This window comes from Oncorhynchus clarkii, chromosome 9, assembly GCF_045791955.1.
Source record: "Oncorhynchus clarkii lewisi isolate Uvic-CL-2024 chromosome 9, UVic_Ocla_1.0, whole genome shotgun sequence".
In the NCBI taxonomy this organism is placed as follows: domain Eukaryota; kingdom Metazoa; phylum Chordata; class Actinopteri; order Salmoniformes; family Salmonidae; genus Oncorhynchus; species Oncorhynchus clarkii.
The window spans coordinates 80181164-80208145 of record NC_092155.1 but is presented as its reverse complement, the minus strand read 5'-3'; the positions used below and the strand labels follow the sequence as shown (position 1 = coordinate 80208145).

General features: G+C 48.9%; 1 protein-coding gene across 1 annotated transcript in view; it reads left to right on the top strand.

Annotated features, from left to right (window-relative positions):
* Nucleotides 1–10442: 10442 nt before the first annotated feature.
* The window catches only part of LOC139417445 (ETS variant transcription factor 7), a 19618-nt gene continuing 3078 nt past the window's right edge, over nt 10443–26982 (top strand). The window contains exons 1-6 of the mRNA XM_071166729.1: nt 10443–10682; nt 11029–11179; nt 16777–16941; nt 17966–18163; nt 26754–26873; nt 26954–26982. The exon at nt 26954–26982 is cut by the window's right edge and continues 114 nt beyond it. Of these exons, the coding sequence (XP_071022830.1) occupies nt 10644–10682; nt 11029–11179; nt 16777–16941; nt 17966–18163; nt 26754–26873; nt 26954–26982 (702 nt within the window). The 5' untranslated portion in view covers nt 10443–10643. The remainder of the gene's footprint in view (nt 10683–11028; nt 11180–16776; nt 16942–17965; nt 18164–26753; nt 26874–26953) is intronic.

The window sequence follows — 26982 nt, the reverse complement described above, 5'->3', positions numbered from 1 at the left end:
TCTGATTGGTCTTCAGCCATGTCTTCATGTTCACTAGTCTGATTGGTCTTCAGCCACATTCACTAATCTGATTGGTCTTCAGCCATGTCTTCATGTTCACTAGTCTGATTGGTCTTCAGCCATGTCTTCATGTTCACTAGTCTGATTGGTCTTCAGCCATGTCTCTTTGTGAAGGTATGGTATGTTGTGAAGGTGTGGTATGTTGTGAAGGTGTGGTATGTTGTGAAGGTGTGGTATGTTGTGAAGGTGTGGTATGTTGTGAAGGTGTGGTATGTTGTGAAGGTGTGGTATGTTGTGAAGGTGTGGTATGTTGTGAAGGTGTGGTATGTTGTGAAGGTGTGGTATGTTGTGAAGGTGTGGTATGTTGTGAAGGTGTGGTATGTTGTGAAGGTGTGGTATGTTGTGAAGGTGTGATATGTTGTGAAGGTGTGGTATGTTGTGAAGGTGTGGTATGTTGTGAAGGTGTGGTATGTTGTGAAGGTGTGGTATGTTGTGAAGGTGTGGTATGTTGTGCAGTTGTGTCGGATGGCTGTGCTCCAGACATGTACAGCTCTCACAGAGAATGCAGATTCACTAAAAGTGCTTTTCCTTAATAAGGGAACTATCCAGTCACCTCTCATGGCAGACCTTGTGTATCTGCTGCCTTGGGGATGGGTTTTCTGTTACTAAGTTACTAAGTGGAGGGGGAGGAGCCACGCCATTTAGGGTCTGGAATACAAGACATGTGTCGGTGCATTGCACAAAGTTTTCCCAACTCAGGAGCTTTCTGAGGATGTAACAGGCTATTGGGCTTCCTATCAAGCACTTTGTGAGCCTGTTTTGTAGACCGACTGAATGGGTTTTAATGTTGTACAGCAAGCTTGGGCACAACTAGTCAAGTAGTGTGTTAAGTGGAGGAGCATCATATCATTGAGGTAGAGTTTTGCTTCTGTGGTCCAGTTTTTTTGTATGAATCGGAAATGAGCTAGGTTGAATTTGGTTATTTTCGATTTTAGCTTCTGAAAGAAAGGTTGGAATCAAGTATGATGCCACTATGATGCCAAGGTACTTAAAATGGGACCAGTAGTGACGTGTCATTCAAGCTACCTGTTTAGATAAAACAAGAAAATAACAATAATAATAATAATTTTCCATTAATATATGTCACATGTCAGTGTGCAAACAATGTAATTTAAAATAAATAAATAAATAAAAAAGCCAGAGGAAAATACGGAGCATAGGGGTTGGTAATGTTCTCTAGTTGCGCCGTGATTGGCTCAGTGTTCTGTCACTCATAGTGTTCTGTCACTACTTCACCTCCAAATCTAAGGGTAGAGCTAGAAAATTCAAGCCCCTTGGGTGCTGCCATAGAGTTACTTTAGAAGTGCCATTCCAAGAAGGGTCATGGTCATTGGCAACAGATAAAATGATGTCAAATCATGTTATATCTACCTTAGCTTTGATTGGACTGATTATGTCAACATCATACTATCAAAATCTTAGCTACTAGCGAGCTAGAAAAGCAGTCATCATCTTGCATCAGGTTATCAATCTACTGGCAAATCCTTCAAACCTTGTCATTACATTTTTTTAAATAAATCCTCAGCAATCTACACACAATAACCCATAATGACAAAGTGAAAACAGGTTTTTCCCGAAATCTTTGCAAATGTATATATGAAAAACTGAAATACCTTACTTACATAAGTATTCAGACCCTTTGCTATGAGACTCTAAATTGAGCTCAGGTGCATCCTGATTCCATTGATCATCCTTGAGATGTTTCTACAACTTGATTGGAGTCAACCTGTGGTAAATTCAATTTAATTGACATTATTTGGAAAGACACACACCTGTCTATATAAGGTCCCACAGTTTACAGTGCATGTCAGCGCAAACACCAACTCATGAGGTCGAAGGAATTGTCCGGTAGAGCTCCGAGACAGGATTGTGTCGAGGCACAGATCTGGGGAAGGGTACCAAAAAAAATGCAGCATTGAAGGTCCCCAAGAACACAGTGGCCTCCATCATTCTTAAATTGAAGAAATTTGGAACCAACAAGACTATTCCTAGCGCTGCCTGGCCAAACTGACCAATCGGGGGAGAAGGGCCTTGGTCGGGGCGGTGACCAAGAACCCGATGGTCACTCTGACAGGGCTCCAGAGTTCCTCTGTGGAGATGGGAGAACCTTCCAGAAGGACAACCATCACTGCAGCACTACACCAATCAGACCTTTATGGTAGTGGGGCCAGGCGGAAGCCACTCCTCAGTAAAAGGCACATGACATCCCGCTTGGGGTTTGCCAAAAGGCACCTAAAGGACTCTCTGTCACATCCTGACCTTAGTTCCTTTGTTATGTTTCTTGTTTAGGTTGGTAAGGGTGTGAGTTGGGCATTCTATGTGTTGCTCTAGTTTTGGTTTTCTATGTGTTTGGCCTGGTACGGTTCTCAATCAGAGGCAGCTGTCAATTGTTGTCTCTGATTGAGAATCATACTTAGGTAGCCTGTTTTTCCCACTTGAATTGTGGGTAGTTTTCTGTTTTGTGTTGTTGCACCTTACAGGACTGTTTCGTTCACGCTCTGTGTTGTTTTGTTATTCAGTGTTCAGTTGATTTATTAAATATTAACATGGACACATACCACGCTGCATTTTGGTCCGATCTTGACTACTCTTCCTCTGATGACGAGGAGAACCATTACACGCTCAGACCATGAGAAACAAGATTCTCTGTTCTGATGAAACCAAGATTGAACTCTTTGGCCTGAATGCTGTGTCATGTCTGGAGGAAAGGTGGCACCATCCCTACGGTGAAGCATGATGGTGGCAGCATCATGCTGTGGAGATGTTTTTTCAGTGGCAGGGACTGAGAGACTAATTTGGATCAAGGGAAAGATGAATGGAACAAAGCACAGAGTGGTCCTTGATGAAAACCTGCACCAGAGCAATCAGGACCTCAGACTGGGGAGAAGGTTCACCTTCCAACAGGACAATGACCCTAACCACACAGCCAAGACAGCGTAGGAGTGGCTTCGGGACAAGTCTCTGAATGTCCTTGAGTGACCCAGCGAGAGCCCGGACTTGAACCCAATCAAACATCTCTGGAGAGACCTGAAAATAGCTGTGCAGCAACGCTCCCTTGTATTTGCGGAGTTTCTCCCATTTATTCTCTGCAGATCCTCTGAAGCTCTGTCAGGTTGGATCCAGATTGTCCGAACCTAATGATTTCTTAGAATCTATAGCAGATAGTGCAGATAAGACCTCATCTTCTGTGACTTTTTGAAAATTAAAAACTGGCTTACTGTTTTCCACATCAGCTGAAGGCCGAGGGACTGAAACAATAGACCAGTCAGGACCATGTTGGACATTTTTTATTTCAAAAAGAAAACCAGCTGAAATAAAAATGCTTATTTAAAACATCACAAATTTCAGTTCGGTCACTGACGATCCCAGGTTCAGATGTAATTTGCTTCGGCAGGGAAGTCAAGGAGTTTCCTGGTCTAAGTGAGTTGACAGTTTTCCAGAATTTAGCGGGATCACCACCAGACTCTGTCAGAGCATCAAGAAAATACCTAGATTTGGCCTTTTTTAATCCTCCGGTCCCATTTATTTCTCAATTGCCTAAAAAGCAGCCAATCAGCTGTTTCACCAGTTTTCCTCGCCAAGGCCCATGCTTGATTCTTTTGCAGGAAAAGGATTTTCCTGCAAAAGAACCAAGAATTAGTTAGATTTAAAAAAAAATCCTAAATTGTTTTAATGGGGCGTGTTAATCAGCCATGAAGGTAAAAATTGATGAAAAGAAAGAGAATGCTAAAACTGGGTCCTTTATGCAGTTTACGGATTAAATCTCTGAGTTATAAAGGTCATGGATAAAGGCTCTGAGAAGTGTTTATAGTTTCTCTTTAGAATTATACGGGGGTCAGGGTTTTTCATCCTAGTGTCTCTGATACATGCAAAAGGGCAGTGGTCACTGATTTGCAAATAACTCACTAGCTATATATTTGTGAGGTGTATTTGTTAAGATAAGGTCTATTTTAATGCAGATTTTTCCGGGTCTTTTGGATTAGGACGGGTAGGTAGAGTTATTAGTTGAGTAAGATTTAGTTTGCTAAAAATTTATTTTAATTTAAACGATGCTGGCATCAGCCAGTCCAGATTGAGATCTCCGATTTAATCAATGATTCAGAGTTTGCATAATTAGACATTAACTCAAACAATTTGCATAGAGCAGATACCAGAGCTGAGGGTGGGCAATAGAGCAGATACCGGAGCTGAGGGTGGGCGATAGAGCAGATACCGGAGCTGAGGGTGGGCGATAGAGCAGATACCGGAGCTGAGGGTGGGCGATAGAGCAGATACCGGAGCTGAGGGTGGGCGATAGAGCAGATACCGGAGCTGAGGGTGGGCGATACAGCAGATACCGGAGCTGAGGGTGGGCGATATAGCAGATACCGGAGCAGAAGGTGGGCGATAGAGCAGATACCGGAGCTGAGGGTGGGCGATAGAGCAGATACCGGAGCAGAAGGTGGGCGATAAAGCAGATACCGGAGCAGAAGGTGGGCGATACAGCAGATACCGGAGCAGAAGGTGGGCGATACAGCAGATACCGGAGCAGAAGGTGGGCGATAGAGCAGATACCGGAGCTGAGGGTGGGCGATAGAGCAGATACCGGAGCAGAAGGTGGGCGATAGAGCAGATACCGGAGCAGAAGATGGGCGATAAAGCAGATACCGGAGCTGAGGGTGGCGATAAACTCCCGCTAGCGTTAATAGTGCATTATGACCAAGGCCCACATTTAGAACTAAACATTCATACTGTTTCAGAACAGAAGTTGAAATGGACACAGTGACATCTAGGTTGCATTTAACATATATGGCAATACCTCTACCTCTACCCACTCTGTCTGCTCTGTAGACATTATACCCAGCTAACAGAACATCTGAGTCTACCTCTACCCACTCTGTCTGTAGACATTATACCCAGCTAACAGAACATCTGAGTCTACCTCTACCCACTCTGTCATTATACCCAGCTAACAGAACATCTGAGTCTACCTCTACCCACTCTGTCTGTAGACATTATACCTAGCTAACAGAACATCTGAGTCTACCTCTACCCACTCTGTCTGCTCTGTAGACATTATACCCAGCTAACAGAACATCTGAGTCTACCTCTACCCACTCTGTCTGCTCTGTAGACATTATACCCAGCTAACAGAACATCTGAGTCTACCTCTACCCACTCTGTCTGTAGACATTATACCCAGCTAACAGAACATCTGAGTCCACCTCTACTCACTCTGTCTGTAGACATTATACCCAGCTAACAGAACATCTGAGTCTACCTCTACCCACTCTGTCTGCTCTGTAGACATTATACCCAGCTAACAGAACATCTGAGTCTACCTCTACCCACTCTGTCTGTAGACATTATACCCAGCTAACAGAACATCTGAGTCCACCTCTACTCACTCTGTCTGTAGACATTATACCCAGCTAACAGAACATATGAGTCTACCTCTACCCACTCTGTGATTATACCCAGCTAATTGAACATCTGAGTCTACCTCTACCCACTCTGTCATTATACCCAGCTAACAGAACATCTAAGTCTACCTCTACCCACTCTGTCATTATACCCAGCTAACAGAACTTCTGAGTCCACCTCTACCCACTCTGACATCATACCCAGCTAACAGAACATCTAAGTCTACCTCTACCCACTCTGTCATTATACCCAGCTAACAGAACATCTAAGTCTACCTCTACCCACTCTGTCATTATACCCAGCTAACAGAACATCTGAGTCCACCTCTACCCAACCCACTCTGTCTGTAGACATTATACCCAGCTAACAGAACATCTGAGTCCACCTCTACCCACTCTGTCATTATACCCAGCTAACAGAACATCTGAGTCCACCTCTACCCACTCTGTCTGTAGACATTATACCTAGGTAACAGAACATCTGAGTATACCTCTACCCACTCTGTCATTATACCCAGCTAACAGAACATCTGAGTCCACCTCTACCCCCTCTGTCATTATACCCAGCTAACAGAACATCTGCGTCTACCTCTACCCACTCTGTCATTATACCCAGCTAACAGAACATCTGAGTCCACCTCTACCCCCTCTGTCATTACACCCAGCTAACAGAACATCTGAGTCCACCTCTACCCACTCTGTCATTATACCCAGCTAACAGAACATCTGAGTCTACCTCTACCCAACCCACTCTATCTGTAGACATTATACCCAGCTAACAGAACATCTGAGTCTGGAACAGAGACACACAGCCAGGATTCAGATATAATCATTATGACAGCATGTGATTTTGAGACCAGTATGACAATCAAATTTAGCTTCTGGATCAAGCTCCTAGCATTCAAATGAATAATTCCAAGGCCACTGTTTCGAGAGCTCATATCAGATGGAGCATTCAAGGTAATATTAGATGAGCGACGCTTCCTTGTGTCGCTACTGACAGGCCTGAGTTGGATGGAGATGAGATTACTTCGAACAATACCCCTCTGCCTGTGCGAGGAAGTGGCAACACGGTACCTTGACAATAGTGTGACAATAACATAAAGTCAATCAAAAGTTTAATCCATGTTGGCAGCACCTGTAGAGCTATTTAAAGCTATGTGGGGAGCAGTCAATATAGCCTGATGGGGAATCGACCGAGTATCAACCCCCATGGCTATATATTGTCAGTTCTGACATGCTCTGTGTGAGGCTATAGTGAGAGCCAGGTTTGAGGAGAGAAGGCTTGTACCATACCTATTCAGATGTAATCCATCCCGGAGAAAAGCTGTAAAGTTGTCCCCATATTGTATGCTTATTGAACAACAGTAACCTTTAAGCCAGATGTGTAGCTGGCGTATACAACTGTAATGATCATCCATAGAGCGTGGAGACGGGACCTGAATTAATGCATCGTTTACCTGATTGAATTACAGTATGAATCAGTGATTTAAAGTCCTTTTTTAAGTTGCTCAGATTCCTGTAGTTTAATATCATTTGACCCTACATGGACAGTGTTAGCTGAAGCAGTCGGGTGTTTACTAATGAGTAGTGGGATCATACAGTAAGTGTCTTGGATCCGGGCACCCGGGTAACAGATGGTCTCTGAAGCAGTCGGGTGTTTACTGATGAGTAGTGGGATCATACAGTAAGTGTCTTGGATCCGGGCACCCGGGTAACAGATGGTCTCTGAAGCAGTCGGGTGTTTACTAATGAGTAGTGGGATCATACAGTAAGTGTCCTGGATCTGGGCACCCGGGTAACAGATGGTCTCTGAAGCAGTCGGGTGTTTACTGATGAGTAGCGGGATCATACAGTAAGTGTCCTGGATCTGGGCACCCGGGTAACAGATGGTTTCCTAATAGAAACATGTTGGATCATAGATGAGCCCACAATAAGGACAGTGGGACCACTGCTTGGTAAAAAAAAATGTAAGTTGCGTCTCAGCAATTTTCTAGATCAGTTGTTGACAATTGACACATCCAGGGGGTGAGTTTGGTCAATATTCTGAGTTGTTAGCTAGCAACGCTAACTAGCTTTGGTGTGAGGTTAGGCCCAAATCAAGCTAATACGCTAGCCAGCGTTACGGCACTACCGCAAGTCCAATACGATTTTCTTTGCAGATAGTCTGCTTGTAATTCCACTCACTACTTGTATAGTCTGTTTGTAATCATAAAAGTGACCACGATGGAAGCTACCGCGAGTCCAGTACGATTTTCTTTGCGGGGTACCGGTACAGAGTCAATGTGTCAATGTGCTGGGGCACCGTTATTGAGGTAATTATGTACATGTAGTTAGAGTTATTAAAGTGGTTATGCATAGATAATAGCAGAGAGTAGCAGCAGCGTGGGGGGGGGGGCAATGCAAATAGTCTAGGAAGCCATTTGATTCGCTATTCAGGAGTCTTATGACTTGGGGGTAGAAGCTGTTTAGAAGCCTCCTGGAACTAGACTTGGCGCTCCGATAACGCTTGCCATGCGGTAGCAGAGAGAACAGTCTATGACGAGGGTGGCTGGGGTCTTTGACAATTTTCAGGGCCTTCCTCTGACACCGCCTGGTATAGAGGTCCTGGATGGCAGGAAGCTTGGCCCCGGTGATGTACTGGACCATACGTACTACTCTCTGTAGTGTCTTGCGGTCGGAGGCCGAGCAGTTGCCATACCAGGTAGTGCTGCAACCAGTCAGGATGCTCTCCATGGTGTAGCTGTATAACCTTTTGAGGATCTGAGGACCCAATCTTTTCAGTTTCCTGAGGGGGAATACAAATTCCCTTTGTAGTCTGTAATGGTTTGCAAGCCCTGCCACATCCGACGAGTGTCAGAGCGGTTGTAGTACGATTCGATCTTAGTCCTGTATTGAAGCTTTGCCTGTTTGATGGTTTGGAGGGCATAGCGGGAATTTCTTATAGGCTTCCGGGTCCTTGAAAGCGGCAGCTCTAACCTTTAGCTCAGTGCGAATGTTGCCTGTGGGGACGACGTCCTCGATGCACTTATTGATGAAGCCATTGACTGATGTGGTGTACTCCTCAATGCCAACGGAAGAATCCCGGAACGTATTCCAGCCTTTGCTAGCAAAACAGTCCTGTAGTTTAGCATCTGGTTCATCTGACCACTTTTTTATAGACCGAGTAACTGGTGCTTCCTGCTTTAATTTTTGCTTGAAAGCAGGAATCAGGAGGATAAAGTTATGGTCAGATTTTCCAAATGGTGGGCGAGGGAGAGCTTTGTATGTGTCTCTGTGTGTGGAGTAAAAGTGGTCCAGAGTTTGTTCCCCTCTGGTTGCACATTTAACATGCTGATAGAAATGAGGTAAAACTTAGTTAAGTTATGTTTTCCTGCATTAAAGTCCCCGGCCACTAGGAGCGCCGCATCTGGATGAGAGTTTTCCTGCATTAAAGTCCCCGGCCACTAGGAGCGCTGCCTCTGGATGAGAGTTTTCCTGCATTAAAGTCCCCGGCCACTAGGAGCGCTGCCTCTGGATGAGAGTTTTCCTGCATTAAAGTCCCCGGCCACTAGGAGCGCCGCATCTGGATGAGAGTTATCCTGCATTAAAGTCCCCGGCCACTAGGAGCGCTGCCTCTGGATGAGAGTTTTCCTGTTTGCTTATGGCCCTATACAGCTCATTGAGTGCGGTCTTAGTGTCAGCATCGGTTTGTGGTGGTATGTAGACAGCTACAAAAAATACAGATGAAAACTCTCTAGGTAGATAGTGTGGTCTACAGCTTATCATGAAATACTCTACCTCAGACGAGTAAAACCTTGGGACTTCCTTAGATATCAGCTATTGTTTACAGAATGGAAGGCAAGAGCAGATTAGCCACTCGTCGCCTGATCCTCACAAGGCATCCCGATTTCTTTCCGCGAAACCTACGTTTCCTTTTCCAGCGAATCACAGGGATCTGGGTCTGGGCGGGCGTCCGTAGTATATCATTCACGTCCGACTCATTGAAGAACTCCTCGTCCAATTTGAGGTGAGTAATCCCAGTTCTGATGTCCAGAAGCTCTTTTCGGTCATAAGAGACGGTAGCAGCAACATTATGTACAAAACAAGTTACGAACAATGCGAAAAAACAAAAAAATAGCATGGTTGGTTAAGAGCCGATAAGATAGAGATAGGCTCTATTGGGCCGATTGTGGGCAGTCAATCATTTTGATTCTGGGCTGATTCAATCAGTTCTGGGCACCAGAAGACGGCCGCTTCTGGGCAGATTCCTCATTGCTAGCTGGGCCCCCAGATCCCCAACCCGGTTATGTCCCACCCACTCCTAAAACCAAAGTAGCGCTCCTGTCTAAATAATTTAATATATATGAAAATGTTTTTCTGTACACACCAGGTTCGGCTGGTTGCACTTTTATCACGGTCCCTTAGCCGTGAGTGCACAATTATTCCCCTACTAGAAACAACATTGAGTAAACTTTTTGAAAACATAATCGAACGGAGGGGGAAAAGGGCTGTCTACCTTGCTCTCTATTTTTATTTGATTCTAGATATATCACATTAGTCATCTTAGGACCTTCCATCGAAGAGGTACTGACGAGCAAACTCCGAATATCAAACCAATATCCAAACTGAAAACAAATGTACTGCGGCGTTAGCTGGGGAGGGCTCATTAGGACGAATGAATGAACCGAATCCGTTTGTCCCCTTTTTTTGATTTATTGTTTATTGAATCAAAAATAAACACACAATTAGACATAAATTTGTTCAAGAATTGACAAGCGCATAGAAGATAAACAAAAAAGAATATGTTTATTCCCACTCAACTCCAGCTGTCCGACATTTTGGGCACCAGGCGTCCGTATAGCCTCTCCAGAAAACAACACGCACTCAATTTAGATATTCAGGATTGGGTTCATGGAAGTGATATCTGCACTTGTTTTTAAAACACACACCTCTATGGATCCTTTCGATTTCGATACCCGGAAACAAGGATCATATGTCATCATAGTTGTCGGGTTGCATGTGAACATCATGTCCAGCTCCTACGTTTGGATTCCATAATAATTTATTCGGACCCTTAATCGAAAGAAGTCTTATAGAGAGAATTAATCGTATTACCGGTCGGATTGTTGATCACCTGAGTTGAGGAATCTATAGAGAATTATTCTACTAGTCTACTTCCGGACAGACAGGTAGAGGACGATGGAAGACGGAGGTTGCTCCCCGCCTGATCTGATCAAGGTAAACTGAAGCCCTGATGACACGAATAGGAAACGCGTTCAGGTCCTACAAGTAATGTTTCCGTTTAATATTAATATATGGAGAGATGGATTATGTTGGTTTTACACAGTTTGTCAGTTGTTTTTACTCCCAGCGAATGTTTAAGAAATGTTTAAGAAGTTTAAGAAAGAGAGACTTTCACTTTTGCATTCACTTCTGCATGTGTAGTTTCATGCTGGCTAGATAAAAATCAAATTCACTGATAAAGGAGACAGATTAGTTGTGGGCTTGACTGTGTTGTATTTGAAAAAATATAACTTCAAATTATAATATAAAAAGGTGTGTGTGTGTGTGGTGTGTGTGGCAGGACCATGGAGAACCCAGTCATGTTCTCACTCCCCTAGCTCCTGGCAGAGGAGTGCTGTTCCCTTCATCGCTCCTTCCTCCCTGCTCTACCCTCCTCCCTCCAGTCATCCCCCCTTCACAGGACGACCTGTGGCAGCTACCTGGAAGACTACGTGAGTCAAACACACACAAATATACACACACACACACTTGTTGGCTAACAGCTCCGTGTATGTATGTACAGTGGGGAGAACAAGTATTTGATACACTGCCGATTTTGCAGGTTTTCCTACTTACAAAGCATGTAGAGGTCTGTAATTTTTTTTATCTTAGGTACACTTCAACTGTGAGAGACGGAATCTAAAACAAAAATCCAGAAAATCACATTGTATGATTTTTAAGTTATTAATTTGCATTTTATTGCATGACACAAGTATTTGATACATCAGAAAAGCAGAACTTAATATTTGGTACAGAAACCTTTGTTTGCAATTACAGAGATCATACTTTTCCTGTAGTTCTTCACCAGCTTTGCACACACTGCAGCAGGGATTTTGGCCCACTCCTCCATACAGACCTTCTCCAGATCCTTCAGGTTTCGGGGCTGTCGCTGGGCAATACGGACTTTCAGCTCCCTCCAAAGATTTTCTATTGGGTTCAGGTCTGGAGACTGGCTAGACCACTCCAGGACCTTGAGATGCTTCTTACGGAGCCACTCCTTAGTTGCCCTGGCTGTGTGTTTCGGGTTGTTGTCATGCTGGTAGACACAGCCACAACCCATCTTCAATGCTCTTACTGAGGGAAGGAAGTTGTTGGCCAAGATCTCGCGATACATGGCCCCATCCATCCTCCCCTCAATACGGTGCAGTCATCCTGTCCCCTTTGCAGAAAAGCATCCCCAAAGAATGATGTTTCCACCTCCATGCTTCAGTTGGGATGGTGTTCTTGGGGTTGTACTCATCCTTCTTCTTCCTCCAAACACGGCGAGTGGAGTTTAGACCAAAAAGCTCTAGTTTTGTCTCATCAGACCACATGACCTTCTCCCATTCCTCCTCTGGATCATCCAGATGGTCATTGGCAAACTTCAGACGGGCCTGGACATGCGCTGGCTTGAGCAGGGGGACTTTGCGTGCGCTGCAGGATTTTAATCCATGACGGCGTAGTGTGTTACTAATGGTTTTCTTTGAGACTGTGGTCCCAGCTATCTTCAGGTCATTGACCAGGTCCTGCCGTGTAGTTCTGGGCTGATCCCTCACCTTCCTCATGATCATTGATGCCCCATGAGGTGAGATCTTGCATGGAGCCCCAGACCGAGGGTGATTGACCGTCATCTTGAACTTCTTCCATTTGCTAATAATTGCGCCAACAGTTGTTGCCTTCTCACCAAGCTGCTTGCCTATTGTTCTGTAGCTCATCCCAGCCTTGTGCAGGTCTACAATTTTATCCCTGATGTCCTTACACAGCTCTCTGGTCTTGGCCATTGTGGAGAGGTTGGAGTCTGTTTGATTGAGGGTGTGGACAAGTGTCTTTTATACAGATAACGAGTTCAAACAGGTGCAGTTAATACAGGTAATGAGTGGAGATTAGGGAGGCTTCTTAAAGAAAAACTAACAGGTCTGTGAGAGCCGGAATTGTTACTGGTTGGTAGGTGATAAAATACTTATGTCATGCTTCACAGTAGGTATGGTGTTCTTTGAATGCAACTCAGCATTCTTTGTCCTCCAAACACGACGAGTTGAGTTTTTACCAAAAAGTTATATTTTGGTTTCATCTGATCATATGACATTCTCCCAATCTTCTTCTGGATCATCCAAAATGCTCTCTAGCAAACTTCAGACGGGCCTGGACATGTACTGGCTTAAGCAGGGGGACACGTCTGGCACTGCAGGATTTGAGTCCCTGGCGGCGTAGTGTGTTACTGATGGTAGGCTTTGTTACTTTGGTCCCAGCTCTCTGCAGGTCATTCACTAGGTCCCCCCGTGTGGTTCTGGGATTTTAGCTCACCGTTCTTGTGATCATTTTGACCCCACGGGGTGAGATCTTGCGTGGAGCCCCAGATCGAGGGAGATTATCAGTGGTCTTGTATGTCTTCCATTTCCTAATAATTGCTCCCACATTTGATTTCTTAAAACCTTGACAGCTCTTTGGTCTTGGCCATAGTGGAGTTTGGAGTGTGACTGTTTGAGGTTGTGGACAGGTGTCTTTTATACTGATAACAAGTTCAAACAGGTGCCATTAATACAGGTAACGAGTGGAGGACAGAGGAGCCTCTTAATTAAAGAAGAAGTTACAGGTCTGTGAGAGCCAGAAATCTTGCTTGTTTGTAGGTGACCAAATACTTATTTTCCACCATAATTTGCAAATAAATTCATAAAAAATCCTACAATGTGATTTTCTGTTTTTTTTTTCTCATTTTGTCTGTCATAGTTGAAGTGTACCTATGATGAAAATTACAGGCCTCTCTCATCTTTTTAAGTGGGAGAACTTGCACAATTGGTGGCTGACTAAATACTTTTTTGCCCCACTTTATGTGTCGGGGTATAAACCCATCTCTGTGGGATAAGGAGGCTATTTTATTTAACCTTTATTTAACTAGGCAAGTCAGTTAAAAACAAATTATTATTTACAATGACGGCCTACCGGGGAACAGTGGGTTATAACTGCCTTGTTCACGGGAGGAGTGGGTTATTACTGCCTTGTTCAGGGGAACAGTGGGTTATAACTGCCTTGTTCAGGGGAACAGTGGGTTATTACTGCCTTGTTCAGGGGAACAGTGGGTTATAACTGCCTTGTTCAGGGGGAACAGTGGGTTATAACTGCCTTGTTCAGGGGAACAGTGGGTTATTACTGCCTTGTTCAGGGGAACAGTGGGTTATTACTGCCTTGTTCAGGGGAACAGTGGGTTATTACTGCCTTGTTCAGGGGAACAGTGGGTTATTACTGCCTTGTTCAGGGGAACAGTGGGTTATTACTGCCTGGTTCAGGGGAACAGTGGGTTATAACTGCCTTGTTCAGGGGAACAGTGGGTTATTACTGCCTTGTTCAGGGGAACAGTGGGTTATAACTGCCTTGTTCAGGGGAACAGTGGGTTATAACTGCCTTGTTCAGGGGAACAGTGGGTTATTACTGCCTTGTTCAGGGGAACAGTGGGTTATTACTTCCTTGTTCAGGGGAACAGTGGGTTATAACTGCCTTGTTCAGGGGAACAGTGGGTTATTACTGCCTTGTTCAGGGGAACAGTGGGTTATTACTGCCTTGTTCAGGGGAACAGTGGGTTATAACTGCCTTGTTCAGGGGAACAGTGGGTTATAACTGCCTTGTTCAGAGGAACAGTGGGTTATAACTGCCTTGTTCAGAGGAACAGTGGGTTATTACTGCCTTGTTCAGGGGAACAGTGGGTTATAACTGCCTTGTTCAGGGGAACAGTGGGTTATTACTGCCTTGTTCAGGGGAACAGTGGGTTATAACTGCCTTGTTCAGGGGAACAGTGGGTTATAACTGCCTGGTTCAGGGGAACAGTGGGTTATAACTGCCTTGTTCAGGGGAACAGTGGGTTATAACTGCCTGGTTCAGGGGAACAGTGGGTTATAACTGCCTTGTTCAGGGGAACAGTGGGTTATAACTGCCTTGTTCAGGGGAACAGTGGGTTATAACTGCCTTGTTCAGGGGAACAGTGGGTTATTACTGCCTTGTTCAGGGGAACAGTGGGTTATAACTGCCTTGTTCAGGGGAACAGTGGGTTATAATTGCCTTGTTCAGGGGAACCGTGGGTTATTACTGCCTGGTTCAGGGGAACAGTGGGTTATTACTGCCTTGTTCAGGGGAACAGTGGGTTATAACTGCCTTGTTTAGGGGGAACAGTGGGTTATAATTGCCTTGTTCAGGGGAACAGTGGGTTATTACTGCCTGGTTCAGGGGAACAGTGGGTTATAACTGCCTTGTTCAGGGGAACAGTGGGTTATTACTGCCTTGTTCAGGGGAACAGTGGGTTATAACTGCCTTGTTCAGGGGAACAGTGGGTTATAATTGCCTTGTTCAGGGGAACAGTGGGTTATAACTGCCTTGTTCAGGGGAACAGTGGGTTATTACTGCCTGGTTCAGGGGAACAGTGGGTTATTACTGCCTGGTTCAGGGGAACAGTGGGTTATTACTGCCTGGTTCAGGGGAACAGTGGGTTATTACTGCCTTGTTCAGGGGAACAGTGGGTTATAACTGCCTGGTTCAGGGGAACAGTGGGTTAACTGCCTGACTCAGGGGAACAGTGGGTTAACTGCCTTGTTCAGGGGCAGAACGACAGATTTTTACTTTGTCAGCTCGGGATTTGGATCCAGCAATCTTTCAGTTACTGGTCCAACACCCTAACCTACCTGCCACCCCTGGTAAGTTTGTGTGTCTGTGGGTATTGTTTACCAGGTAAATTGACTGAGAACACATTCTCATTTACAGCAATGACCTGGGTAATAGTTACAGGGGAGAGGAGGGGGATGAATGAGACAATTGGTAGCTGGGGATGATTAGGTGACCGTGTTGGTATCAGGGCCATATTGGGAATTTAGCCAGGACACCGGGGTTATCACCCCTACTCTTACGATAAGGGCCATGGGATCTTTAGTGACCACAGAGTGAGTCAGGACACACGTTTAACGTCCCATCCGAAGATGACACCCTACACCGGGCAATGTCCCCAATCACTGCCCTGCGGCATTGGGATATTTGTTTTAGACCAGAGGAAAGAGTGCCTCCTACTGGCCTTCCAACATCACTTCCAGCAACATCTTGTCTCTCATCCAGGGACCAACCAGGATGTGTGTAGGTATAAACCCATCTAAGGTGTGTGTGTGTGTTTAGGTATAAACCCATCTAAGTGTGTGTGTGTGTGTGTGTGTGTTTAGGTATAAACCCGTCTAAGGTGTGTGTGTGTGTGTGTTTAGGTATAAACCCGTCTAAGGTGTGTGTGTGTGTTTAGGTATAAACCCGTCTAAGGTGTGTGTGTGTGTTTAGGTATAAACCCATCTAAGGTGTGTGTGTGTGTTTAGGTATAAATTCGTGTGTGTGTGTGTGTGTGTGTGTGTGTGTGTGTGTGTGTGTGTGTGTGTGTGTGTTTAGGTATAAACCCGTCTGAGGTGTGTGTGTGTTTAGGTATAAACCCATCTAAGGTGTGTCTGTGTGTTTAGGTATAAACCCATCTAAGGTGTGTGTGTGTGTGTTTAGGTATAAACCCGTCTAAGGTGTGTGTGTGTGTGTTTAGGTATAAACCCATCTAAGGTGTGTGTGTGTGTGTTTAGGTATAAACCCATCTAAGGTGTGTGTGTGTGTTTAGGTATAAACCCATCTAAGGTGTGTGTGTGTGTTTAGGTATAAACCCGTCTAAGGTGTGTGTGTGTGTGTTTAGGTATAAACCCGTCTAAGGTGTGTGTGTGTGTGTGTTTAGGTATAAACCCGTCTAAGTTGTGTGTGTGTGTTTAGGTATAAACCCATCTAAGGTGTGTGTGTGTGTGTGTGTGTGTGTTTAGGTATAAACCCATCCAAGGTGTGTGTGTGTGTTTTAGGTATAAACCCATCTAAGGTGTGTGTGTGTGTTTAGGTATAAACCCGTCTAAGGTGTGTGTGTGTGTGTGTGTTTAGGTATAAACCCATCTAAGGTGTGTGTGTGTGTGTGTGTGTGTGTGTGTGTGTGTGTGTGTGTGTGTGTGTGTGTGTGTGTGTGTGTGTGTGTGTGTGTGTGTGTGTGTGTGTGTGTGTGTGTGTGTGTGTGTGTGTGTGTGTGTAGGTATAAACCCGTCTCTGTGGGACAAGGAGGACGTGGTCCACTGGCTGCACTGGGCTCAGAGGGAATATTCTCTCCTCAGAACTGAGAGGGGACGGTTTGAGATGAACGGCAGAGCTCTCTGCCTCCTCACCAAGGAAGACTTCAGACGCCGCTGTCCTGACTCAGGTACGCCACTGGGGGGGCTCCTATCTCTGTTTCCAGGTGAAATACTCTACAGGCTCCTCTCTCTCTGTTTCCAGGTGATGTACTGTACGAGCTCCTCTCTCTCTGTTTCCAGGTGATATACTCTACAGGCTCCTCTCTCTCTGTTTCCAGGTGATGTACACTACAGGCTCCTCTCTCTCTGTTTCCAGGTGATATACTCTACAGGCTCCTCTCTCTCTGTTTCCAGGTGATGTACTGTACAGGCTCCTCTCTCTCTGTTTCCAGGTGATGTACTGTACGAGCTCCTCTCCGTCTGTTTCCAGGTGATGTACTCTACAGGCTCCTCTCTCTCTGTTTCCAGGTGATGTACTGTACGAGCTCCTCTCTCTCTGTTTCCAGGTGATGTACTCTACGAGCTCCTCTCTCTCTGTTTCCAGGTGATGTACTCTACGAGCTCCTCTCTCTCTGTTTCCAGGTGATGTACTCTACAGGCTCCTCTCTCTCTGTTTCCAGGTGATGTACTGTATGAGCTCCTCTCTGTCTGTTTCCAGGTGATGTACTCTACAGGCTCCTCTCTCTCTGTTTCCAGGTGATGTACTGTACGAGCTCCTCTCTCTCTGTTTCCAGGTGATGTACTGTACGAGCTCCTCTCTCTCTGTTTCCAGGTGATGTACTCTACAGGCTCCTCTCTTTCTGTTTCCAGGTGATGTACTGTACGAGCTCCTCTCTCTCTGTTTCCAGGTGATGTACTCTACAGGCTCCTCTCTCTCTGTTTCCAGGTGATGTACTGTACGAGCTCCTCTCTCTCTGTTTCCTGGTGATGTACTGTACGAGCTCCTCTCTCTCTGTTTCCAGGTGATGTACTGTACGAGCTCCTCTCTCTCTGTTTCCAGGTGATGTACTGTACGAGCTCCTCTCTCTCTGTTTCCAGGTGATGTACTGTACGAGCTCCTCTCTCTCTGTTTCCAGGTGATGTACTGTACAGGCTCCTCTCTCTCTGTTTCCAGGTGATGTACTGAACGTGCTCCTCTCTCTCTGTTTCCAGGTGATGTACTGTACGAGCTCCTACAGTGTGTGAAGCAGCAAAGAAGGGAGGTCTCCGCATGCCACACAACTCCACCCATCCTGACCCTCACCAAGCCCCCTCTCAGTCTCACCAAACTCCCCTCTACTAAATACACCCAGCCACCCCAAACCAATGGAAGCCAGGGTCCCCAACCCCTAGGAGCCAATGGATCAACACGTGAGTGTATGAGGTTCTGTTCTAACTGAGTGGAATCCCCACATCTGCTTTTCAGGGAGAAGATGACTGTATCTCTTAAAACGAAACGTTATGACTATAACTACTGTTCCCTGAAGGAGGGAAATGAGGTACAACACTATGGGTAGTCACACTCTCGCCACTTCGACTGAAGGATCTACAGTCACGCCTGAAAAGGCCAATGGAATCCGGACCTCGCTGGAAGCCCCGCCTTCCACAGGTGATAAGCACGAGGCTTCGAATGAATTTTTAAATTTAATACCCCACTTCCCTGAGCAAAGGGACGACGGTGTGCCTCATTCCCCTCCTTCAGGGAACAGTAGTTATACTCAGAACTTTATGCTCCTTTTCAGTCAGTCAGCTTCGGTACAACATACTAGGAGGAAATATAATCACCCCCCCCCAAGCCGACACAACAGATACTAAATAAATAGTAGACGCCCCAGACCTGACCCCACCAAATGTAGTAGACCCCCCAGACCTGACCCCACCAGATGTAGTAGACCCCCCCAGACCTGACCCCACCAGATGTAGTAAACCCCCCCAGACCTGACCCCACCAGATGTAGTAAACCCCCCCAGACCTGACCCCACCAGATGTAGTAGACCCCCCCAGACCTGACCCCACCAGATGTAGTAGACCCCCCCAGACCTGACCCCACCAGATGTAGTAGACCCCCCCAGACCTGACCCCACCAGATGTAGTAGACACCCCCCAGACCTGACCCCACCAGATGTAGTAGACCCCCCCAGACCTGACCCCACCAGATGTAGTATACCCCCCAGACCTGACCCCACCAGATGTAGTAGACCCCCCCCAGATGTAGTAGACCCCCCCCATACCTGACCCCTCCATACCTGACCCCCCCAGATATAGTAGACCCCCCCCATACCTGACCCCCCCAGATGTAGTAGACCCCCCCAGACCTGACCCATCAGATGTCTTAGACCCCCCCAGACCTGACCCCACCAGATATAGTAGACCCCCCCATACCTGACCCCACCAGATGTAGTAGACCCCCCCAGGTGTAGTAGACCCCCCCATACCTGACCCCCCCCATACCTGACCCCCCCAGATATAGTAGACCCCCCCAGACCTGACCCCACCAGATGTAGTAGACCCCCCCAGACCTGACCCCCCCAGACCTGACCCCCCCAGACCTGACCCCACCAGATGTAGTAGACCCCCCCAGACCTGACCCCACCAGATGTAGTAGACCCCCCTAGACCTGACCCCACCAGATGTAGTAGACACCCCCCAGACCTGACCCCACCAGATGTTGTAGACCCCCCCCAGACCTGACCCCACCAGATATAGTAGACCCCCCCCCCAGACCAGACCCCACCAGATGTAGTAGACCCCCCCAGACCTGACCCCACCAGATGTAGTAGACCCCCCCAGACCTGACCCCACCAGATGTAGTAGACCCCCCCAGACCTGACCCCACCAGATGTAGTAGACCCCCCCAGACCTGACCCCACCAGATATAGTAGACCCCCACCAGATGTAGTAGACCCCCCCAGACCAGACCCCACCAGATGTAGTAGACCCCCCCAGACCTGACCCCACCAGATGTAGTAGACCCCCCCCAGACCTGACCCCCCCAGACCTGACCCCACCAGATGTAGTAGACCCCCCCCCAGACCTGACCCCACCAGATGTAGTAGACCCCCCCAGACCTGACCCCCCCAGACCTGACCCCCCCAGACCTGACCCCACCAGATGTAGTAGACCCCCCCAGACCTGACCCCACCAGATGTAGTAGACCCCCCTAGACCTGACCCCACCAGATGTAGTAGACACCCCCCAGACCTGACCCCACCAGATGTTGTAGACCCCCCCCAGACCTGACCCCACCAGATATAGTAGACCCCCCCCCCAGACCAGACCCCACCAGATGTAGTAGACCCCCCCAGACCTGACCCCACCAGATGTAGTAGACCCCCCCAGACCTGACCCCACCAGATGTAGTAGACCCCCCCAGACCTGACCCCACCAGATGTAGTAGACCCCCCCAGACCTGACCCCACCAGATATAGTAGACCCCCACCAGATGTAGTAGACCCCCCCAGACCAGACCCCACCAGATGTAGTAGACCCCCCCAGACCTGACCCCACCAGATGTAGTAGACCCCCCCCAGACCTGACCCCCCCAGACCTGACCCCACCAGATGTAGTAGACCCCCCCCCAGACCTGACCCCACCAGATGTAGTAGACCCCCCCAGACCTGACCCCCCCCAGACCTGACCCCACCAGATGTAGTAGACCCTCCCCAGACCTGACCCCACGAGATGTAGTAGACCCCCCCAGACCTGACCCCACCAGATGTAGTAGACCCCCCCCCAGACCTGACCCCACCAGATGTAGTAGACCCCCCCAGACCTGACCCCACCAGATATAGTAGACCCCCCCAGACCTGACCCCACCAGATGTAGTAGACCCCCCCCAGACCTGACCTCCCCAGACCTGACCCCACCAGATGTAGTAGACCCCCCCAGACCTGACCCCACCAGATGTAGTAGACCCCCCCAGACCTGACCCCACCAGATGTAGTAGACCCTCCCCAGACCTGACCCCACGAGATGTAGTAGACCCCCCCAGACCTGACCCCACCAGATGTAGTAGACCCCCCCCAGACCTGACCCCACCAGATGTAGTAGACCCCCCCAGACCTGACCCCACCAGATATAGTAGACCCCTCCCAGACCAGACCCCACCAGATATAGTAGACCCCCCAGACCAGACCCCACCAGATGTAGTAGACCCCCCCAGACCTGACCCCACCAGATGTAGTAGACCCCCCCCAGACCTGACCCCCCCAGACCTGACCCCACCAGATGTAGTAGACCCCCCCAGACCTGACCCCACCAAATGTAGTAGACCCCCCCAGACCTGACCCCACCAGATGTAGTAGACCCCCCCAGACCTGACCCCACCAAATGTAGTAGACCCCCCCCCCCATACCTGACCCCACCAGATGTAGTAAACCCCCCCAGACCTGACCCCACCAGACCTGACCCCCCCCAGACCTGACCCCATCAAATGTAGTAGACCCCCCCCAAACCTGACCCCACCAGATGTAGCAATCTGGGTATTGTGCACACGGCGCGCTGCCTAGTGACCTTCCCCTGTCCAATCAGCACCGCTTGGTTCACCGCTAGGTAACCCTGGTGTAGTGGGTACGTAGACCGCTAGGTAACCCTGGTGTAGTGGGTACGTAGACCACTAGGTAACCCTGGTGTAGTGGGTACGTACACCGCTAGGTAACCCTGGTGTAGTGGGTACGTACACCGCTAGGTAACCCTGATGTAGTGGGTACGTAGACCGCTAGGTAACCCTGGTGTAGTGGGTACGTAGACCGCTAGGTAACCCTGGTGTAGTGGGTACGTACACCGCTAGGTAACCCTGGTGTAGTGGGTACGTACACCGCTAGGTAACCCTGGTGTAGTGGGTACGTAGACCGCTAGGTAACCCTGGTGTAGTGGGTACGTACACCGCTAGGTAACCCTGGTGTAGTGGGTACGTACACTGCTAGGTAACCCTGATGTAGTGGGTACGTAGACCGCTAGGTAACCCTGGTGTAGTGGGTACGTAGACCGCTAGGTAACCTTGGTGTAGTGGGTACGTACACCGCTAGGTAACCCTGGTGTACTGTTTAGAGAGATGCTGTTTAGAGAAATGCTGTTTAGAGAGCATCCTGCCTTGAGCTGGATTAGCAAAACAGACAGAAAGCTGCTCACAACAGCAGTAATCCCGGTTGTACGTGTGTAGAGCTCCCAGCGGACACCCAGCCGACACCGGGCCTGTGACCTCTGCTGCTCTTCAGAAGCATAAGGAGGTGGTGAAAAGGAAACAGACCTGTAGTACATAGTCATGACTTTCAGGGCGAACATCACGTTAGAGTCGCCCCGGGAGAACTGACTAACGCGTTTAGCCAAAGCCATGAGCAGGGAGGTTTTGTAGGACAGGATCTTCAGATCCATTGACTCCAGAGGCTCAAATGGGGGTAAAACACTGTGCCTCCAAAACCAGTGCCAAGTCCCATGTGGGCGCAATAGGTTTAGAGACCTGAGACGATGTATAGCTTTCAGGAACCACTCCACCAGGAGGTTGACACAGAGAGACAGAGACACAGAAAGAGAGAGACAGAGAGAGAGACACAGAGAGAGAGACACAGAAACAGAGAGAGACACAGAGAGAGAGACAGAGACACAGAGACAGACAGACACAGAGAGAGAGACAGAGACACAGAGACAGAGACACAGAGAGAGACAGAGAGAGAGACAAAGACACAGAGACAGAGACACAGACACAGACAGAGACACAGAGACAGACAGAGACACAGAGACAGACAGAGACACAGAGAGAGACAGAGACACAGAGAGAGACAGAGACACAGAGAGAGACAGAGACACAGAGAGAGACACAGAGAGAGACGGAGACACAGAGAGAGAGAGACAGAGACACAGAGACAGACAGAGACACAGAGAGAGAGAGACAGAGACACAGAGAGAGACAGAGAGAGAGGCAAAGACACAGAGACAGACAGAGACACAGAGAGAGACAGAGACACAGAGAGAGACAGAGACACAGAGAGAGACAGAGACACAGAGAGAGACAGAGACACAGAGAGAGACACAGAGAGAGACAGAGACACAGAGAGAGACAGAGGCACAGAGACAGACAGAGACACAGAGAGAGAGAGACAGAGACACAGAGAGAGACAGAGACACAGAGAGAGACACAGAGAGAGACAGAGACACAGAGAGAGACAGAGACACAGAGACAGACAGAGACACAGAGAGAGAGACAGAGACACAGAGAGAGAGACAGAGACACAAAGAGAGAGACAGAGACACAAAGAGAGAGACAGAGACACAGAGAGAGACACAGACACAGAGACACAGAGGGAGACAGAGACACAGAGGGAGACAGAGACACAAAGAGAGAGACTGAGACACAAAGAGAGAGACAGAGACACAAAGAGAGAGACAGAGACACAGAGAGAGACACAGACACAAAGAGAGAGAGAGAGAGAGACACAGAGAGAGAGACACAGACACAAAGAGAGAGACAGAGAGAGACACAGACACAGAGAGAGAGAGACACAGACACAAAGAGAGAGAGAGAGAGAGACACAGACAGACAGAGAGAGAGACACAGACACAGAGAGAAAGAGAGAGACACAGAGACAGAGACAGAGAGAGAGAGACACAGAGGGACAGAGACAGAGAGAGAGAGACACAGAGGGACAGAGACAGAGAGAGAGAGACACAGAGAGACAGAGAGAGAGAGAGAGACAGAGACAGAGAGAGACACAGAGACAGAGACACAGAGAGACAGACACAGACACAGAGAGAGACACAGACTTAAAGAGAGAGACAGAGAGACTTCCGTCTAACACTGTTTTCCCATCATTGTATTGTTCTTAGTGTTTATGACAAGTACACTTCCTGGTGCACTATGCAGCCACACACTGACACAGCCACACAGATCAGCTGTAGGTGGTTTCCGTGAGGGAGTAGGGTGTGTGTTTTGTCCCGTCCCTCTCCCCCCCAGGGAAGAAAGCACCCTAGCAGAAGTCAAGGCACCATACACTGTAATTGTCTAGCTGTAATTGAAACTATCTTTGCAGAGTTATCTTGCAGAAACAGTCACGGATTAGAAACAGGAACAACTGCTCCTTTGTTGAGAAGAGATTTATCTTTCACTTTCTCTCCTAGCTTCTCCCCTCCTCCCTTTTTCTTTGTCACTCACTCCTCTCCCCCCTCTCCTCTCTGTCTCTCTCCTCTCTGTCTCTCTCCTCTCTGTCTCCCCCCTCTCCTCTCTCTCTCTCCTCTCTGTCTCCCCCCTCTCTCCTCTCTGTCTCTCTCCTCTCTGTCTCCCTCCTCTCTGTCTCCCCCCCTCTCCTCTCTCTCTCTCCTCTCTGTCTCTCCTCTCTGTCTCTCCTCTCTGTCTCCCCTCTCTCTCCTCTCTGTCTCCCACCTCTCTCCTCTCTGTCTCTCCTCTCTGTCTCCCCCTCTCTCCTCTCTGTCTCCCCTCTCTCTCTTCTCTGTCTCTCTCCTCTCTGTCTCCCCCCTCTCTCCTCTCTGTCTCCCTCCTCTCTGTCTCTCCCCTCTGTCGCCCCCCTCTCTCCTCTCTGTCTCCCCCCTCTCCTCTCTGTCTCCCCCCTCTCTCTTCGCTGTCTCCCCCCTCTCTCTTCGCTGTCTCCCCCCTCTCTCTTCTCTGTCTCCCTCCTCTCTCCTCTCTGTCTCCCCCCTCTCTCCTCTCTGTCTCTCTCCTCTCTGTCTCCTCTCTGTCTCCCCCCTCTCTCCTCTCCGTCTCCCCCCGCTCTCCTCTCTGTCTCCCCCCTCTCTACTCTCTGTCTCCCCCTCTCTCCTCTCTGTCTCCCCCTCTCTCCTCTCCCCCTCTCTCCTCTCTGTCTCCCCCCTCTCTCCTCTCTGTCTCCCCCCTCTCTCCTCTCTGTCTCCCACCTCTCTCCTCTCTGTCTCCCCCTTTCTCCTCTCTGTCTCCCCCCTCTCTCCTCTCTGTCTCCCCTCTCTCTTCTCTCTGTCTCCCCTCTCTCTCCTCTCTGTCTCCCCCTCTCTCCTCTCTGTCTCCCTCCTCTCTCCTCTCTGTCTCCCCTCTCTCCTCTCTGTCTCCCCCCTCTCTCCTCTCTGTCTCCCCTCTCTCTCCTCTCTGTCTCCCCCTCTCTCCTCTCTGTCTCCCTCCTCTCTCCTCTCTGTCTCCCCTCTCTCCTCTCTGTCTCCCCCCTCTCTCCTCTCTGTCTCCCTCCTCTCTCCTCTCTGTCTCCCCTCTCTCTCCTCTCTGTCTCCCCTCTCTCTCCTCTGTCTCCCACCTCTCTCCTCTCTGTCTCCCCCCTCTCCCCCTCTCTCCTCTCTGTCTCCCTCCTCTCTGTCTCTCCCCTCTGTCGCCCCCCTCTCTCCTCTCTGTCTCCCCCCTCTCCTCTCTGTCTCCCCCCTCTCTCTTCGCTGTCTCCCCCCTCTCTCTTCGCTGTCTCCCCCCTCTCTCTTCTCTGTCTCCCCCCTCTCTCCTCTCTGTCTCCCCCCTCTCTCCTCTCTGTCTCTCTCCTCTCTGTCTCCTCTCTGTCTCCCCCCTCTCTCCTCTCCGTCTCCCCCCGCTCTCCTCTCTGTCTCCCCCCTCTCTACTCTCTGTCTCCCCCTCTCTCCTCTCTGTCTCCCCCTCTCTCCTCTCCCCCTCTCTCCTCTCTGTCTCCCCCCTCTCTCCTCTCTGTCTCCCCCCTCTCTCCTCTCTGTCTCCCACCTCTCTCCTCTCTGTCTCCCCCTTTCTCCTCTCTGTCTCCCCCCTCTCTCCTTTCTGTCTCCCCTCTCTCTTCTCTCTGTCTCCCCTCTCTCTCCTCTCTGTCTCCTCTCTGTCTCCCCCCTCTCTCCTCTCCGTCTCCCCCCGCTCTCCTCTCTGTCTCCCCCTCTCTACTCTCTGTCTCCCCCTCTCTCCTCTCTGTCTCCCCCTCTCTCCTCTCCCCCTCTCTCCTCTCTGTCTCCCCCCTCTCTCTCTCTGTCTCCCTCCTCTCTCCTCTCTGTCTCCCCTCTCTCCTCTCTGTCTCCCCCCTCTCTCCTCTCTGTCTCCCTCCTCTCTCCTCTCTGTCTCCCCTCTCTCTCCTCTCTGTCTCCCCTCTCTCTCCTCTGTCTCCCTCCTCTCTCCTCTCTGTCTCCCCTCTCTCCTCTCTGTCTCCCCCCTCTCTCCTCTCTGTCTCCCTCCTCTCTCCTCTCTGTCTCCCCTCTCTCTCCTCTCTGTCTCCCCTCTCTCTCCTCTGTCTCCCCCCTCTCTCCTCTCTGTCTCCCACCTCTCTCCTCTCTGTCTCCCCCTTTCTCCTCTCTGTCTCCCCCCTCTCTCCTCTCTGTCTCCCCTCTCTCTTCTCTCTGTCTCCCCTCTCTCTCCTCTCTGTCTCCCCCTCTCTCCTCTCTGTCTCCCTCCTCTCTCCTCTCTGTCTCCCCTCTCTCCTCTCTGTCTCCCCCCTCTCTCCTCTCTGTCTCCCCCTCTCTCCTCTCTGTCTCCCTCCTCTCTCCTCTCTGTCTCCCCTCTCTCCTCTCTGTCTCCACCCTCTCTCCTCTCTGTCTCCCTCCTCTCTCCTCTCTGTCTCCCCTCTCTCTCCTCTCTGTCTCCCCTCTCTCTCCTCTGTCTCCCACCTCTCTCCTCTCTGTCTCCCCCCTCTCCCCCTCTCTCCTCTCTGTCTCCCCCCCACTCCTCTCTGTCTATCTAGTCTCCTAGTCCAATAGAGGTGTAGCTGATCTGCCCAATGGTCCAGCAGCCGTCTAGTACACACACTCTGCACAACACACACAGATTGGTCAGTTATTAACACACACACACACACACACACACACACACACACACACACACACACACACACACACACACACTGGTGAGTACCAAACAGTCTGCACATCAACTGCTGGTGAACATGCATTTTAATATGTTTGTGATCTCTCGCTCTCTCAATTCAATTCAACAGGCTTTATTGACATGGGAAACATATGTTAACGTTGCCAAAGCAAGTGAAGTAGATAATAAACAAAAGTGAAATGAACAATAAAAATATCTTTCTCTCAGATGTGTCGAAGAGTCATCCCACAATCCCTAGCTCCCAGGAGGAGGAGCCTCTCAACCTGTCCAATCAGGAGAGGACTGAGAGAGAAGTCCCACCTAGAGAGGCCAACGGCAAGATCCCAGGTAACACACACACACACACACACACAGACAGACCCACTGTAGCTCTCTCTCTCTCTCTCTCTCTCTCTCTCTCTGTGTAGACTGCAGGTTGCTGTGGGACTATGTGTAC